The 16096-nt window shown below is 43.2% G+C and overlaps 2 protein-coding genes across 10 annotated transcripts in view; one reads left to right on the forward strand and one right to left on the reverse strand.

The window, feature by feature from the left end:
- LOC110528761 (inositol polyphosphate-4-phosphatase type I A) overlaps positions 1 to 13321 on the reverse strand; it is a 56250-nt gene extending 42929 nt beyond the window's left edge. For 4 of the 9 annotated variants that reach the window (XM_036982675.1, XM_036982674.1, XM_036982678.1 and 1 more), the window contains exon 1: positions 13142 to 13319. The gene's annotated coding sequence lies outside the window, so the exon portion shown is untranslated. Of the gene's footprint in view, positions 1 to 13072; positions 13092 to 13141 lie in introns of those variants that run through there. The other 5 variants (XM_036982677.1, XM_036982679.1, XM_036982676.1 and 2 more) reach the window with 3 other exon arrangements.
- On the forward strand, positions 2915 to 15545 carry LOC118965342 (sodium/hydrogen exchanger 2-like). Its single transcript, XM_036984407.1, has 2 exons — positions 2915 to 2919; positions 15239 to 15545. Exons 1-2 carry the CDS (start codon positions 2915 to 2917, stop codon positions 15543 to 15545), a joined length of 312 nt encoding a protein of 103 aa, XP_036840302.1.
- Positions 15546 to 16096: the final 551 nt, after the last annotated feature.

A 16096-nucleotide genomic window follows, 5' to 3' on the forward strand; every position in this document is an offset into this window, starting at 1 on the left:
ACTTTTACGTTCTTCTCCAACACTTTGTTTTTGCCTTATTTAAACCAAATTGTACATGTTTCATTATTTGAGACTACATTTATTTTATTTATGTATTATATCAAGTTAAAATAAGTGTTCATTCAGTATTGTTGTAATTGTCATTATTACAAATATATATATAAAAATAGGCCGATTAAACCGGTATCGGCGTTGAAAAATCATAGTCGGTCGACCTCTACTCCAGACTAGACAGGCTGCCTAGTTCCTACAGTAGTGAGCAGCCCTCCAGACATGCTGCCTAGTTCCTACAGTAGTGAGAGCAGCCCTCCAGACAAGCTGCCTAGTTCCTACAGTAGTGAGAGCAGCCCTCCAGACAAGCTGCCTAGTTCCTACAGTAGTGAGAGCAGCCCTCCAGACAAGCTGCCTAGTTCCTACAGTAGTGAGAGCAGCCCTCCAGACAAGCTGCCTAGTTCCTACAGTAGTGAGAGCAGCCCTCCAGACAAGCTGCCTAGTTCCTACAGTAGTGAGAGCAGCCCTCCAGACTAGCTGCCTAGTTCCTACAGTAGTGAGAGCAGCCTTCCAGACAAGCTGCCTAGTTTCTACAGTAGTGAGAGCAGCCCTCCAGACAAGCTGCCTAGTTCCTACAGTAGTGAGAGCAGCCCTCCAGACAAGCTGCCTAGTTTCTACAGTAGTGAGAGCAGCCCTCCAGACAAGCTGCCTAGTTTCTACAGTAGGCTCTGTCTGCCTTACTTACAAATCAAGGCCTTGTTCATGTCAGGGAGAGGGAGGGACTGACGTGAGGGGACTGTTCAACAGCTCAGGGTGTACCTGACCCTCCCCCTTCCATCTCTCTCGCTCTAGTCACCAGCCTTCTCTCAGGGTCATGTTAGAATGCCACATCCCAACAGCATCCTCATATACACCATAACAAAGTGCCTGAGACGTGTGCAGGTGTACTTACTGTCAGTGGGGAAGTCAGAGAGTGGCAGGTAGCCTTGTGGTTAAGAGCGTTGGGCCAGTAACTGAAAGGTTGCGAATTCAAGTCCCTGAGCCAGGCAAAGTGGAAAAATGTACTGTTCTGCCCTCAAACAAGGCAGTTAAACAACAACTGCTCCCCGGGCAACTCGATTAAGTCAGAGGTGGGATTAAATGCAAAATTAACATTTGGGTTGAATGCATTCAGTTGTGCAACTTCCCAGAGGGAGGGGAAGCCAACTGATCCAGTCAGAGAGGAGCAACAGACTGGATCTGACCAGAGGAGGAGACAACATGTCAGAAAAACTAAAAAGGATATTTCAGTATTTGCTCCACTTCCCCTAGCTGTATATAGCAGAGTATACAGCAGTGAGGCGTGCAACAACACATGATGGCAACCAGAAGAGGAGACATTCACAATTTAACCTTCACGTCTGATATTCTATCTCTGCCATGGCCTGGCCCCAAACACCACTCTTCAAAGTGATAACTCGCTTTTTGAAGGTGTGTGTGTGTGCCTGCCAGTGTGCACGTATATATGTGTGTGTGTGTTAGTTTGAAGATCTACTGAGGCATTACAGTGTGTGCTACCATCTATTTCAGAAGCAGTCCTGCATATACTCAATCCAGATGGTCCCTGTATCATCAGTCAGAGACACTGATCAATGGACTGGAGCCACAGGACCACCCTCTCCACACACACACATGTTTTTTTGTCACACACATTTTTTTGTGTGTTAGGGCTGTCCCCAAAAAACAAAAAAAATCTTGGTCGACTGAAAGTCGTCTGTTCTTTCAACCAATTGAATAACATCTTCATATCTCAAAATCATTGTCATGTGGTTAATCAAAATTCTATGCAAATCTAAATGAAAAGCCTAAAAATGGTCTACTGCTTGAGCTCCTGTTCCTCTTATAGAATATTATCTAAAAAGTATTGTGGAGCTCCTGCACCTAAATATGAACAGTACCAGAACCCAAAATGAGTTACTGAACATATTTCAGTCCAAGTCATGCACTGAATAGAAGTAATCAGGTCTATTTCATGACGTTCCCACTGGATCAGAGCATGACATTTTTCCCTTTCACGCTGAGCGGTTACCAAAAGGGAGAGAGATGGAAAGTATTATTCAATTACATTGAGGAACGATTGTAATTCTCAATGAATGTAAAAACAGACTTTGTTTGCTTTCTGTTTGAGGTGAAGTAAACATTACTTTGAGAAGCTCCACAGCTCATTAGTGGTGGTGCGTTAAGCCAATCAGAAATACAAATCAGATCCCCAAATGGGCACATTTATATGCCTACATTTGGGTGCAGGCCAGGTAGCCTATAGGCCTACTTCTATGCGTATGTGTCCTTACTCATCATTGACAGGAGCACTCCAAACAACAGACAATGACTAAATTGACAAAACTCTTAAAGTGTAGCATAAGTTGTGCACTCTGCAAACAATGTGTCCACTCCGACAATGATAACGGGAAGACTGGCATAATATTGAATGCATTAACATAAATTACCATAAACAAAGTAACAACATTGTAGATTAGAAATGATAGAAATGAACAGTAAATGTCCTACTGGTGATATATGTAATGGGGAATTGATATACACTAACAAAACGCAAACAATTCACACAATGAAGTCATGAAACAAGGAATGTGCATAAATTGGCAGGAGAGAGCACATTCTGGAGAGAGAAGTGCATTGTGCATCCGGGCACATGGTCAATCCACCGTCTGCATTGGCCATGCAGCATTTACGGTGATACGGCCTCAGCAGAAGTCAGGGCATTCATACTTCTTCCACGTCGGGGAGCAGTGCAGAGCTATTGTCAAGGAAGTGAGTTTGTTTTCTACAGGATGTACCGCCCCCACCTACCGTCACCCAATCATGTCAATGCGGAGCTATACAGAGCAGCCCCCGCATTGTTAAAACATTTGGGAGGTGCATGGCGATGCGGTACGGAGCTCGATTAGGCCTGCTCGACTAAAACAATCTTGTTTGACCAACAGCCTAACGACCCAACAATCAACTAATTGGGGTTAACCCTAGTGTGTGTGTATATGCATGTGTGAGTGTGTATGTCAGTTAAAACATATAGGGAGATGGAAGATGCTAATTTTCACAGTCCATGTGACTCATTCTATACGTGTAACTAATAGTGCATCAAGCCTAAAACACAGGAGTAACATTTCAAAATAACTGCTTGTCATCCTCCATCATATACTGTGCACTCTGCTAGACAGACGCCATTACTTTGGTATGGACAACGCCCTGAAAGCAGCTACTGTTCTTTGACAAATCAATCTAGTGTATGTGATGATATAGGCCTACAATATGCAGTAGCATCATTAGTATACCTGTGAGAGTCAGCACTGTCTGCAACCATGTGGAGCCATGACCAGCTAGCAGGCTGATTGGTTAACTATCCCGATGACATACCAAGTGAGGAGAGCAACACATGTCCTCTGGTCTGATGAAACAAAAATAGAACTGTTTGGCCATAATGACCATCGTTATGTTCATAGGAAAAAAGGGGAGGCTTGCAAGCCAAAGAACACCATCCCAACCGTGAAGCACGGGGGTGGCAGCATCATGTTGTGGGGGTGCTTTGCTGCAGGATGGACTGGTGCACTTCAAAATATATGGCATCATTAAGGAAAATGGTGTGGATATATTGAAGCAACATCTGAAGACGTCAGTCAGGAAGTTAAAGCTTGGTCGCAAATGGGTCTTCCAAATGGACAATGACCCCAAGCACACTTCCAAAGTTGTGGAAAAATGGCTTAACTTCTTCAATATAGGGGGCGCTCTTTTAATTTTTGGATGAAAAACGTTCCTGTTTTAAACAAGATATTTTGTCACGAAAAGATGCTCGACTATGCATATAATTGACAGCTTTGGAAAGAAAACACTGAAGTTTCCAAAACTGCAAAGATATTGTCTGCGAGTGCCACAGAACTGATGTTACAGAAAAAACCCAGATAAAAATACAATCAGGAAGTGCCGCCTTTTTTGAAACCGCCTCATGGCAATGACTCCTTATATGGCTGTGGAGGAGCTAGGAGTCAGCTTACCTTTTCCACGTTTTACCCAAGGTGTCTACAGCATTGTGATGTATTTGTAGGCATATCATTGGAAGATTGACCATAAGAGACTACATTTACCAGGTGGTCGCGCAATTATGGCGTCATCTCCAGCTGCAGTATTTTTCCGTTTGACTGATCAGAAACCGACTGCCAGGAATGTTATTTCATCGAATAGAATTGTGAAAAACACCTTGAGCATTGATTCTAAACAACGGTTGCCATGTTTCTGTCGATATTATGGAGCTAATTTGGAAAAAAGTTTGGCGTTGTAAGTGACTGCATTTTCGTTTTTTTTTCCTAGCCAAACGTGATGAACAAAACGGAGCTATTTCTCTTACACAAATAATCTTTTTGGAAAAAAATTAACATTTGCTATCTAACTGAGAGTCTCGTCATTGAAAACATCCGAAGTTCTTCAAAGGTAAATTATTTTATTTGAATACTTTTCTTGTTTTTGTGAAAATGTTGCCTGCTGAATGCTAGGCTTAATGCTATGCTAGGCTATCAATACTCTTACACAAATGCTTGTGTAGCTTTGGTTAAAGCATATTTTGAAAATCTGAGATGACAGTGTTGTTAACAAAAGGCTAAGCTTGTGTTTCAATACATTTATTTCATTTGCGATTTTCATGAATAGGAAACGTTGCGTTATGGTAATGAGCTTGAGGCTATGATTACGCTCCCGGATACAGGATTGCTCGATGCTAGAGGTTAAGGACATCAAAGTAAAGGTATTGGAGTGGCTATCACAAAGCCCTGACCTCAATCCTATAGAACAATTGTGGGCAGAACTGAGCAAGGAGGCCTACAAACCTGACTCAGTTACACAAGCTCGGACAGGAGGGATGGGCCAAAATGCACCTTATTGTGGGAAGCTTGTGGAAGGCTACCCGAAACAATTTAAAAAGGTAATGCTACCAAATACTAAAAACTTCTGACCCACTGCGAATGTGACAAAAAAAATAAAAGCTGAATTAAATCATTCTACTATTATTCTAACATTTCACATTTTTTTAATTAATTGGTGATCCCAACTGACCTAAGACAGGGAATTTTTACTAGGATTAAATGTCAGGATTTGTGAAAAACAAAGTTTAAATGTATTTGGCTAAGGTGTATGTAAACTTCGACTTCAACTGTATGTGAGAATGCTGTTCATTGACTAAAGCTCAGCATTCAACACCATAGTGCCCACAAAGCTCATCACTAAGCTACGGACCCTGTGACTAAACACCTCCCTCTGCAACTGGATCCTGGACTTCCTGACGGTACATCCCAGGTGGTAAGGGTAGGCAACAACACATCTGGCACGCTGATCCTCAACACTGGGGCCCCTCAGGGGTGCGTGCTTAGCCCCCTTCCTGTACACTCACGACTGCGTGGCCAAGCACGACTCCTACACCACCATTAAGTTTGCTGACGACAACAGTGGTAGGCCTGATCATCGACAACGATGAGACAGCCTATAGGGAGGTCGGAGACCTGGCAGTGTGGTGCCAGAACAACAACCTCTCCCTCAATGTGAGCTAGACAAAGGAGCTGATCGTGGACTACAGGAAAAGGAGGACCAAACAGGCCGCATTATCAACAGGGCTGAAGTGGAGCGGGTCGAGAGTTTCAAGTTCCTTGGTGTCCACATCACCAAGGAACTATTATGGTCCAAACACACCAAGACAGTTGTGAAGAGGCCACGACAACACCTTTTCCCCCTCAGGAGACTGAAAATATTTGGCATGGGTCTCGATATCCTCAAAAAGTTATACAGCTGCACCATCGAGAGCATCCCGACCAGTTGCATCACCGCCTAGCATGGAAACTGCTCGGCATCTGATCATTCGTATGGCGCTACTAAGGGTAGTGCGTACAGCCCAGTAAAAAAAAACATTTCATCCATTTTAGAATAAGGCTGTAACGTAACAAAATGGCAAGAAAAAGTATGTGAACTCTTTGGAATTACCTGGATTTCTGCATAAATTGGTCATAACATTTGATCTGTTCTTCATCTAAATCACAACAATAGACAAAGTCTGCTTAATCTAATAACACAATTATACATTTTTATGTCTTTATTGAACACATCGTGTTAACATTCACAGTGCAGGGTGGGAAAAGTATGTGAACCCTTGGATTTAATAACTGGCTGATCCTACTTTAGCAGCAATAACCTCAACCAGTTGCGGATCAGACCTGCACAACGGTAGGGAGGAATTTTGGACCATTCCCCTTTACAAAACTGTTTCAGTTCAGCAATATTCTTGGGGATGTCTGGTGTGAACCACTCAAGGTCATGCCACAGCATCTCAATTGGGTTGAGGTCAGGACTCTGACTAGGCCTCTCCAGAGGCGTATTTTCTTCTGTTCAAGCCGCTCTGTTGTTGATTTACTTCGTTGTTCTCCTGCATCTCCCAACTTCTGTTGAGCTTCAACTGGCAGACAGCCTTACATTCTCCTGCAAAATGGGAATCAATTTTTCCGTCAATGATAGCAAGTTGTCCAGGCCCTGAGGCAGAAAAGCAGCCCAAACCATAATGCTCCCTCCACCATGCTTTACAGTTGGGGTGAGGTTTTGATGTTGGTGTGCTGTGCCTTTCTTTCTACACACATGGTGATGCATGTTCCTTCCAAACAACTCAACTTTAGTTAAATATATCCACAGAATAGCTGTGGAACATCCAGGTGCTCTTTTGCGAACTTCAGACATGCAGCTATGTTTTTTTGGACAGCCGCGGCTTCTGCCGTGGTGTCCTCCCATGAACACCATTCTTGTTTAGTGTTTTACCTATTGTAGACTCGTCAGAGATGTTAGCATGTTCAAGAGATTTCTGTAAGTTTTTAGCTGACACTCTAGCATTCTTCTTAACCTCATTGAGCATTCTGTGCTGTGCTCTTGCAGTCATCTTTGCAGTACGGCCACTCCTAGGGAGAGTAGCAACAGTGCTGAACTTTCTCCATTTATAGACAATTTGTCTTACCGTGGACTGATGAACATCAAGGCTTTTAGAGATACTTTTGTAACCCTTTCCAGCTTTATGCAAGTCAACAATTCTTAATCTTAGGTTGTCTGAGATCTTTTGTTCGAGGCATGGTTAACATCAGGCAATGCTTCATGTGAGTAGCAAACTCACATTTTGTGAGTTTTTTATTATATTGCAGGGCAGCTCTAACTAGAGGTCGACCGATTATGATTTTTCAACGCCGATACCGATTATTGGAGGGCCCCAAAAAAAGCTGATACCAATTAAATCGGCCGATTTAAAAAATGTATTTGTTATAATGACAATTACAACACTGAATGAACACTTATTTTAACTTAATATCAATAAAATCAATTTAGCCTCAAAATGAAACATTGTTCAATTTGGTTTAAATAATGCTAAAACAAAGTGTTGGAGAAGAAAGTAAAAGTGCAATATGTGCCATGTAAAAAAGCTAACATTTAAGTTCCTTGCTCAGAACATGCAAACATATGAAAGCTGGTGGCTCCTTTTAACAGGGGTCTTCAATATTCCCAGGTAAGAAGTTTTAGGTTGTAGTTATTATAGGACAATTTCTCTCTATACGATTTGTATTTCATATATCTTTGACTATTGGATGTTCTTATAGGGACTTTAGTATTGCCAGTGTAACAGTATAGCTTCCGTCCCTCTCCTCACCCCTACCTGGGCTCGAACCAGGAACACATTGACAACAGCCACCCTCGAAGCAGCGTTACCCATCGCTCCACAAAAGCCGCGGCACTTGCAGAGCAAGGGGAACAACCACTCCAAGTCTCAGAGCGAGTGACGTTTGAAACGCTATTAGCGCGCACCTCGCTAACTCGAAAGTGCTGTTTGAATGAATGCTTACGAGCCTGCTGTTGCCTACCATCACTCAGTCAGACTGCTCTATCAAATCATAGACTTAATTATAACATAATATCACACAGAAATACAAGCCTTAGGTCATTAATATGGTCGAATCCAGAAACTATCATCTCAAAAACAAGACGTTCATTCTTTCAGTGAAATACGGAACCGTTTCGTATTTTATCTAACGGATGGCATCCTTAAGTCAAGCCACTGTTTTGGGTCCCCTGGCTACCACACTGTTCACAGCGTGAAGCAAACCTGTGCACATTCGAAGATACAGTGTGTGACTGTGTGATAGCGAAGTGTTACATCTCACTCATCTCAATATCTCCGGTTCTGCTTCTGGCAACGTCATTTCGCTGAGTCTACTTTAAGGAAGAAACACATCCTCGATTTAACTGACAGTCTAAAAATGTATTCAGATCACTGATCATTAGTCACATTATTGAATGTTGGCATTGACCAGTGTTCTTCAAGCCTGGTCGTGGGGACCCCGTGAGTGTAGGCATTTGTTACTGTTCAGCGCTAACCCATCCGAATCAACCCAATGTTGGCGTAGCCGAGAAGCTAGGCCCATAATCTCACCAGTGGGAGTTAGACAAACACTGAACACTACAACGAAGACTAGATAAGCAGCAAGGAGCCGATTTCCTATTTAATCAATAGATAAACCCACACTATGATAAATGCATGTTTCTGCCATTAGATTCCTCCTTCATAGGCAGTCTGAAGAGGACTCACTCATTACAGCCGACGAGGGCGGCTTAGAACAGCATGCACAGGACTCTGGGTATTATTTATTCCCTGTCAACGGCCCATCTGAACGCATCACCCCAGCCAAAACCACCATAGGAGGTTAGAGTAGTGCCTAATTCTACAGACAGAGCATAAGGAGGGATGCTCCACAAAAATCCCTACCTTAATCCAGTGAATGCTACAGGCAGCCTGTAGATAGTAGCATTAGCATAGCAGCTAGTAAATGTAAAAGCAGCATGGTGGCGAGTGACACAGCACAGTGCAGGCATGTAGAAGGGCTAATCCATATCCAGCTGTATGCTACAGCTGTACAGACAGACTAGTACATCTCTGCTCCAAACAGCTGAGCGTGGTTCCTCATCTATAGGGTAAGATGACAGTCTGCGTGGCGAGTGAAGGGCCCGGCTGTGGATGCGGTCTCCTCACAGCAGAGCAGCATGTAAACAAACACACGCAGCAGCGTCGTCATCACTGCTTACACTCTCCCCCATTTCTCTCCCTCCCTTCCTTGCTTGCTCTCCTAATGTCTGCCTGCCTCCTTCGCCCTCCCTCTCCCCATCTGTCCCTCTCCATTTCTCTCCCTCCTTATTCCTGCAGCAGCTAAGAGAAGCAGACTGATAAGGTCCTGTCTTCTCTCTGGCTGACACGGTTCTCCAGCAGAAATACACAGAGACAGGGAGAGGGACAGGAAGGGACAGATGGGACTGTGGATGCTTCGTGACAAACTGGGGTGACAGGAACCAGACGGGCTTTGTCCAGACGAGGAAGGGAATGAAGCCGAGAGGTGTCACTGTTCCCATCCTAAACCCTGCTCCAGAACCTCCTCAGTGACCAATAAATAATCAACTGTGGTGGCTGGAGAACATTTCCCTGCACTGTGTCACGTTGGCAGTCACGCTCTCCCTCTCTCCAGGGGTCCCATCCTTAGTATTGTTTAGTGTAGTGCCAGACCGACTGACCAACGACAGGTATCACTTTTCTGCACATGTGGATTTATGGTCTCCATTTAGCATGCCATCATCAATAATTCAGTCTGTTGCATAAGAGGGTCGTGGGGACCCCGTGAGTGTATGCATTTGTTACTGTTCAGTGCTAACCCATCCGAATCAACCCAACCAAACGGCACCCTATTCCCATAAAGTGTACTACTTTTGACCAGAGCATTATGGGCACTGGTCAAAAGTAGTGCACATCTTAGGGTACAGGGTGTCATTTGAGACACAGCCAGAGACAGTGGACTCGGGATAGCACCCGCCACTACTTGACTACAGACCCGTCAGCGCAGAGCCCCAAAACAACAACTTTGGTTCAGGTCTAATGGATTTCAGTGTAAAACAGCAAAGACAGGCAAGGCAATGCAGCAAGGCAGAGTAGCTATTGATGTCTGAGGCACCGGCTACCCACCAAGTAGAAGAATTTACAATGTCGCTCATAAGTAAATTAAATAATACAGAAAGGAGAGTTTTACTATCAGACTTTTATGACAAAGGCTCCGGAGAAAAGAAAATACATGATTATTATAGTAGAGTAATTAGTAAGATAGCAACCATAGAAACGGTGTGTCAATGTGTGTGTGTGTGTGTCTGTGTTGCAGAAGAGTGTATGATGATATGAGAGGAGTTGAGTATAATGTGTTGCAGGGGCATTGTAGGATGACATAACATGCATGAGCCTGATTGAGTGTGTGTTTATGTGGGAAGCTATTATTGGCTTATAAGAGCAACAGAGTAGGCGGAGCATTCAACTGGCTGTGTGTGTGTCAGATTCACTGTGTTTAATACTGATATGAATCTTAAGTGTGTCTTCTCTGGGCTTGTTTACAGAGTGAGTGTTGTTTGTTGAGACAGAGTGAGAGTGAGAGAGAAGGATGAATAAACAGGCTCCTGGTTGCCCTCTGAGCCAAGTGGGAGAAAAATCCCATCGCTGAGTCACAGCACTCCCCCCTACATACAGTACATACACAGTGGCCTCAGAGTCTGTATGCGAGCGCGAGAGGTAGCTAGCTACTATATTGAATCGCAAAACTACAGTGCCCAACTTAGTACAATGTAGTACTGTAGTTGTTTACAAATCACTGTAGAATCTTGTGAGCAACAGCCTACTGGGAGTAGTCTAAGAAACGGTTCCTGGTCATTCCAGATGCCTGGTCGTAACTCGTAAGCTTCCTCTCAATCAATAAGCATGTCCCCTCCCCTTGACCTTGATAGCTCCTACCAGGAAACCACTGACTGAGTCTGCATTTACAACCTCACTCCACTCTAGTGATTTGTAGTAGTCGTCAATTCAGATAACCACTCAAACCATGGACTTTCCCAACCCTCTAATGACTGTCCATCTCATGACTGGTGTCTTTTTTTTAATGCTTTAGAGCTCTTTGAGAATCGTTATGGAATAAATAGCGCTACAAAAGTTGAATTAATTATTAGTAAATCATGCTAATGTGATTATGTACGCAAACTAGCACACAGCAAAGGCAGCTAAGAGCCGTCACCTCTGGCCATGCACTGAAGTATGTCTCTCAAACTGATGTCATTTTTCACTTGGTCATGTTCTTGTTCATCAGTTGTTCTTATCATATCGCCACTAACACATTATCTCCACTTTGGTCCATGTGAGACAGAGCTAATCCAGCAGTACAAAGGCTGTGTCCAAAACAACACCCTATTCCCTAATTTTATTTATATTTTTTTTATTTTACCTTTATTTAACTAGGCAAGTCAGTTAAGAACAAAATCTTATTTTCAATGACGGCCTAGAAACAGTGGGTTAACTGCCTGTTCAGGGGCAGAACGACAGATTTGTACCTTGTCAGCTTGGGGGGTTTGAACTTGCAACCTCCCGGTTACTAGGCCAACGCGCTAACCACTAGGCTAACCACTAGGCTACCCTGCCGCCCCTATTCCCTAATGAACCGAAATGCACCCTATTCCCTATATAGTGTACTATGGGCTCTGGTCAAGAGTTGTGCAAAATATACTAGGGTATATGGTGCCAATTTGAATGTGGACAAACAGTTGAGTGATGTGATGGGACAGAGACACTGGGTTCTCAGCACAGGAGGCTACTGAGGGGAGGACGGCTCATAATAATGGCTGGAATGGAGTACATGGACTGGTATCAAACATATGGCAACCATGCGTGATGAATTTGTTACCATTCCATTGATCATGTTCCAGCCATTACTATGAGCCCATCCTCCCCAATTAAGGTGCCACCAGCCTCCTGGTATTCCCAGGGATTTCAACAAGCTGTGTGATAGGAGCCTGTGTAGATAGGCCTGTTGCTGACTCCCATTGAGACCAAGGTCTCTTTTACAAGGGAGCCATGCATATACACAATTTACACTCTCAGATCCAGGTCAGAGATAACACTGCTGAGGATGAATGGTGATAAATCACATTGATGAGGTTTTACCGGTTCATAACGAACTCTTCTGGACGCTCACTGTCCACTTCAGCCTGTGTCACAGCGGGATGATTTACAATACAATAACAGTGACTGTGTTGATACTGATAACACACATTTATAAAATAAATTCAATAGCAATCTTACCAGAAAACAGAGTTAGTAGAAATCAGAGTTAGTAGAAAACAGAGTTAGTAGAAAACAGAGTTAGTAGAAAACAGAGTTCCAGTTAATGCTGTGGTAAAAGAGAGAGTGTTCAACAATGCACCCATCTGGTCTGTATAGCTGACACATGGCACCGTTTGTTTTCATTTTAGCCATGTGGAACTAACCGAAGCCCGTAGGAAAGGGCTGTCAACCGCACCACCACTCTGCCAACAGGCTTATATAACCCACCACTTCCACTTTCAGTAACTAGAAGCCCCTTAACTCCACCATTCAAGATCAGCCAACACAAAACACAGTGATTGGCAATGCCAAGAACCCGTCATGATGATAATGAATGTTAGCTGAGAGAATTTCATGGTAATAGATTATTCAATAAAATACTAGAATATGGTTTATCATGGACCAAGCGTGTTCAAGTGGACGAACAAAGAGGCAGGTAGTCAGTGGGCTACGGATATAATTTCACAACCAGACTGCAGATAGTCATAAAATACCAGGAAATAATACATAGGATGCCTAGGAACGAATACATAGGATGCCTAGGGAAGAATACAATGTCCATCGACATTAAAATACCCGTATGTCTTGGTCATTGGAGGGAGAGTGCGCATCTGCTCGCTCCTCTCTTCCATATGAGAACATTGCGTGGAAATAAGACGACTGGCCTAAGTTGCAGGTGGTGTTCATACCTAAACGTATAATAGGCAATAACTAGCTGTAGACCGCAATAAATAAAAAGCATACGGGGGATAACTGACTATACAGAGAAGAATACAACTTTGAAGTTGAAGCTTTTTTTGCAAGGCGGTGTAAACAATTAATAAGCAAATTAGCTATTATGCTAACCTTCTCATGGCGACTTTTCCTGCCTCTCCAGCTAACCAGATAACTGCATTTCAAGATGAAGACACAAACCTTTCTACGACGTTTGATGACACTTCATTTGGTGGGAAAGAGACAGCCGTTGGTGTTGACGCTCGCTTGTTTCATTTGTTTCCAGCCTGTCAGCACTCCGCAGTGTGATCTCGCCTCTCCGCTACATTCTGTCATGTGACATTGCAACTTCATCAAAGGAACCTCCCCTTACTTGAGTCTGAGGCACATTCAGAAGGACACAACTTTATTGAAGACAAATCTATTTTCAGTAAATCATGATAGGCTACGTCTTTGTACAGTGTCCTGGGAAAAAAAATCGATATCGATTTTGGCTAGACCAATAAAAGGCATGATGAAGAACTATATTTAGATTCAAAACATAAGTCAATGACATTGGGAAAATCAGGCTACAGAATATAATCAAGATATGAGTCTATGCTATGATTGAACTGACACAAATACACTTACATGGGTAAAACCGTCTGTTAAATTACATACATTATTATTATAATTATCATTATTATTATAAAAGTTATCTGTCTCAAATAAAACTGGCTTCACTCTCGTGGTTGAGGGATGCTGTACAGTAGCTCAGTCAGGCCTGTGATGAATCCTGGCTAAATCCTGTAGGAAGGCTAAATCCTTGTTTTAAGTCTATCTTTGCAACATCTTGGCTCCAGTAAGGCATGGTCCAGCATTATGTTCCTGCCCTGCATAGACAGTCATTACTACAGCAATTTCAAATGTTATCATATGTCATTATCTGAGCATATCACTGGTTATTACCATTACAAACTGGGTGGTTTGAGCACGGAACGCTGATTGGCTGAAAGCCTTGGTATAGCACGGGTATGGCAAAATATGTATTTTCACTTCTCTAATTACATTGCTAACCAGTTTATGATAGCAATAAGGAACCTCAGGGTTTGTGATATATGGCCAATATACCAGTATACTCCACGTTGCGTCGTAGGTAAGAACAACCCTTAGCTGTGGTATATTGGACATATATCACACCCCCTTGGGCCTTATTTATCAAGTATGCGTTCTTCTTCTTCAGTTCAAAGTTAGATTAAGCTGTACTACCATCATGTGGCCACAATTTGCAGTTGCAGCTTTCACATTTGTGTGGTCTCTATTCTCTTAAAAGAAAATGTGCTATCTAGAGCAGTGTTTCCCAACCCTGGTCCTCCAGTATCCCCAACAGAACACATTTTCATTGTAGCCCTGGACCAGCACACCTCATTCAACTCAATGAGGGCTTGATGATTAGTTGACAAGTTGAAGCAGGTCAACTAATCATCAAGCACTCAATTAGTTGAATGATGTGTGTTTATCCAGGTCTATAATAAAAATGTGTACTGTTGAGGGTACAAGACTGGTTAAACACTATTCTAGAACCTAAAAGGGCTCTTCGGCTGTCCCCATAGAAGCACCCTTTGAAGAACCATTTTTGGTTCCAGGTAGAACCATTTTGGGTTCCATGTAGTACACTTTCCAAAAGGGTTCGACCTGGAACCAAAAAGGGCTCTACTAAGAACAGCCGAAGTACCCTTTTGGAAGCCTTCTGTGATTTATCATTGAAACATCAATAATGTATTACGGTGTAATCAATTTCCTTTAAACCTGACAAACAATATGATTTTCTTCAGTAAAATGAACTCAAGGAATTTGTGTTTTTTTATTCAGCCAAGCTCCTGTGCTTTCTGAGCTAGCCTACATCACTAGAAAGCTAATCAACTTAGGTGGGGAGCACCTCCTAAAGTAACCTTTTGGGTTTTCGCTGTCCGGTTTATGTCACAGTGGTCTTTGGGTTGTGTTGCGCCTGTGTTTTGGCTTCACCCATTTTTGTACCTGTTTCTGTTTACTGTGGACATTAAAGCGTCAAAACTTCTGCTCTCTGCGCCTGACTCCACACCCATCATTCTCCTGACATTACACCTACTCATTCAAGGGTTTTTCTTTATTTGTACTATTTTCTACATAGTAGAATAATAGTGAAGACATCAAAACTATGAAATAACACATATGGAATCATGTGGTAAACAAAAAAGTGCTAAACAAATCAAAATAGATTTTAGATTCTTCAAAGTAGCCAACCTTTGCCTTGATGACAGCTTAGCACACTCTTGGCAGGCACTCAGTCAAGGAAGAGCCCCCTGCGATCCTCAGCCCTATTGTCTTTTTCCTCTACATGCTGCCCCTCATCGTCCTCAACGACAGCTACTTCCTGCCCACCCGGACCTTCTTAGAGAACGTGGGCATGGTGTTGTGCTATGCCTTGGTGTGCACCCTGTGGAATAGCATTGGCGTTGGCCTGTCTCTCTATGTCATCTGCCAGAGTGAGGCATTCTGGTTGAAGGACACCGATCTGCAGGAGAACCTGCTGTTGGCCTCCATCCTCTCTGTGGTGGACCCGTTAGCTATGTTCGGCGGTGTCTAAAGATATTAGGGTCGGGCCTCCTGAGTGGCGCAGTGGTCTAAGCTTGTAGCTTCAGTAGCCTCAGGCGTACAGTTACCAAGCGTGTATTTCCATAGATGGTCGTCATGCTTTACATACCTGGTACGCTTTAGTGACAACAAGCTAGTTTCCCTGTTGGCTAGTTTCCTTGTAGGCTAGTTTCACTGTTGGCTAGTTTCCTTGTAGGCTAGTTTCACTGTAGGCTAGTTTCGCTGTAGGTTAATTTCCCTGTAGGCTGGTTTCCCTGTTCCCCAGAGTGAATGGCTGTGGGTGTCTGGCTGTCTTTGTTGCTCTGCAGTTTCAGCATGACAAGGAGTTTCACTATAAACTGGAGAGGCCCTGGCCGTGTCTCAATGCTCCTAAAATGCTTCCTTTCTCCACGCCCCCTTGCCTCCTTTCCTTTACTTTGTGATCACTAAAAACTGAACCAATTGGATACATTTCCACCATATTGCCTTCACATGTCATGTTCGTTCAGATCGATGGTAAGGAAGAAAGGAAAGGCGGAAAGGAGAGGAGGTAAGGAGAGGAGG

This window comes from Oncorhynchus mykiss, chromosome 7 (assembly GCF_013265735.2).
Source record: "Oncorhynchus mykiss isolate Arlee chromosome 7, USDA_OmykA_1.1, whole genome shotgun sequence".
Lineage (NCBI taxonomy): Eukaryota > Metazoa > Chordata > Actinopteri > Salmoniformes > Salmonidae > Oncorhynchus > Oncorhynchus mykiss.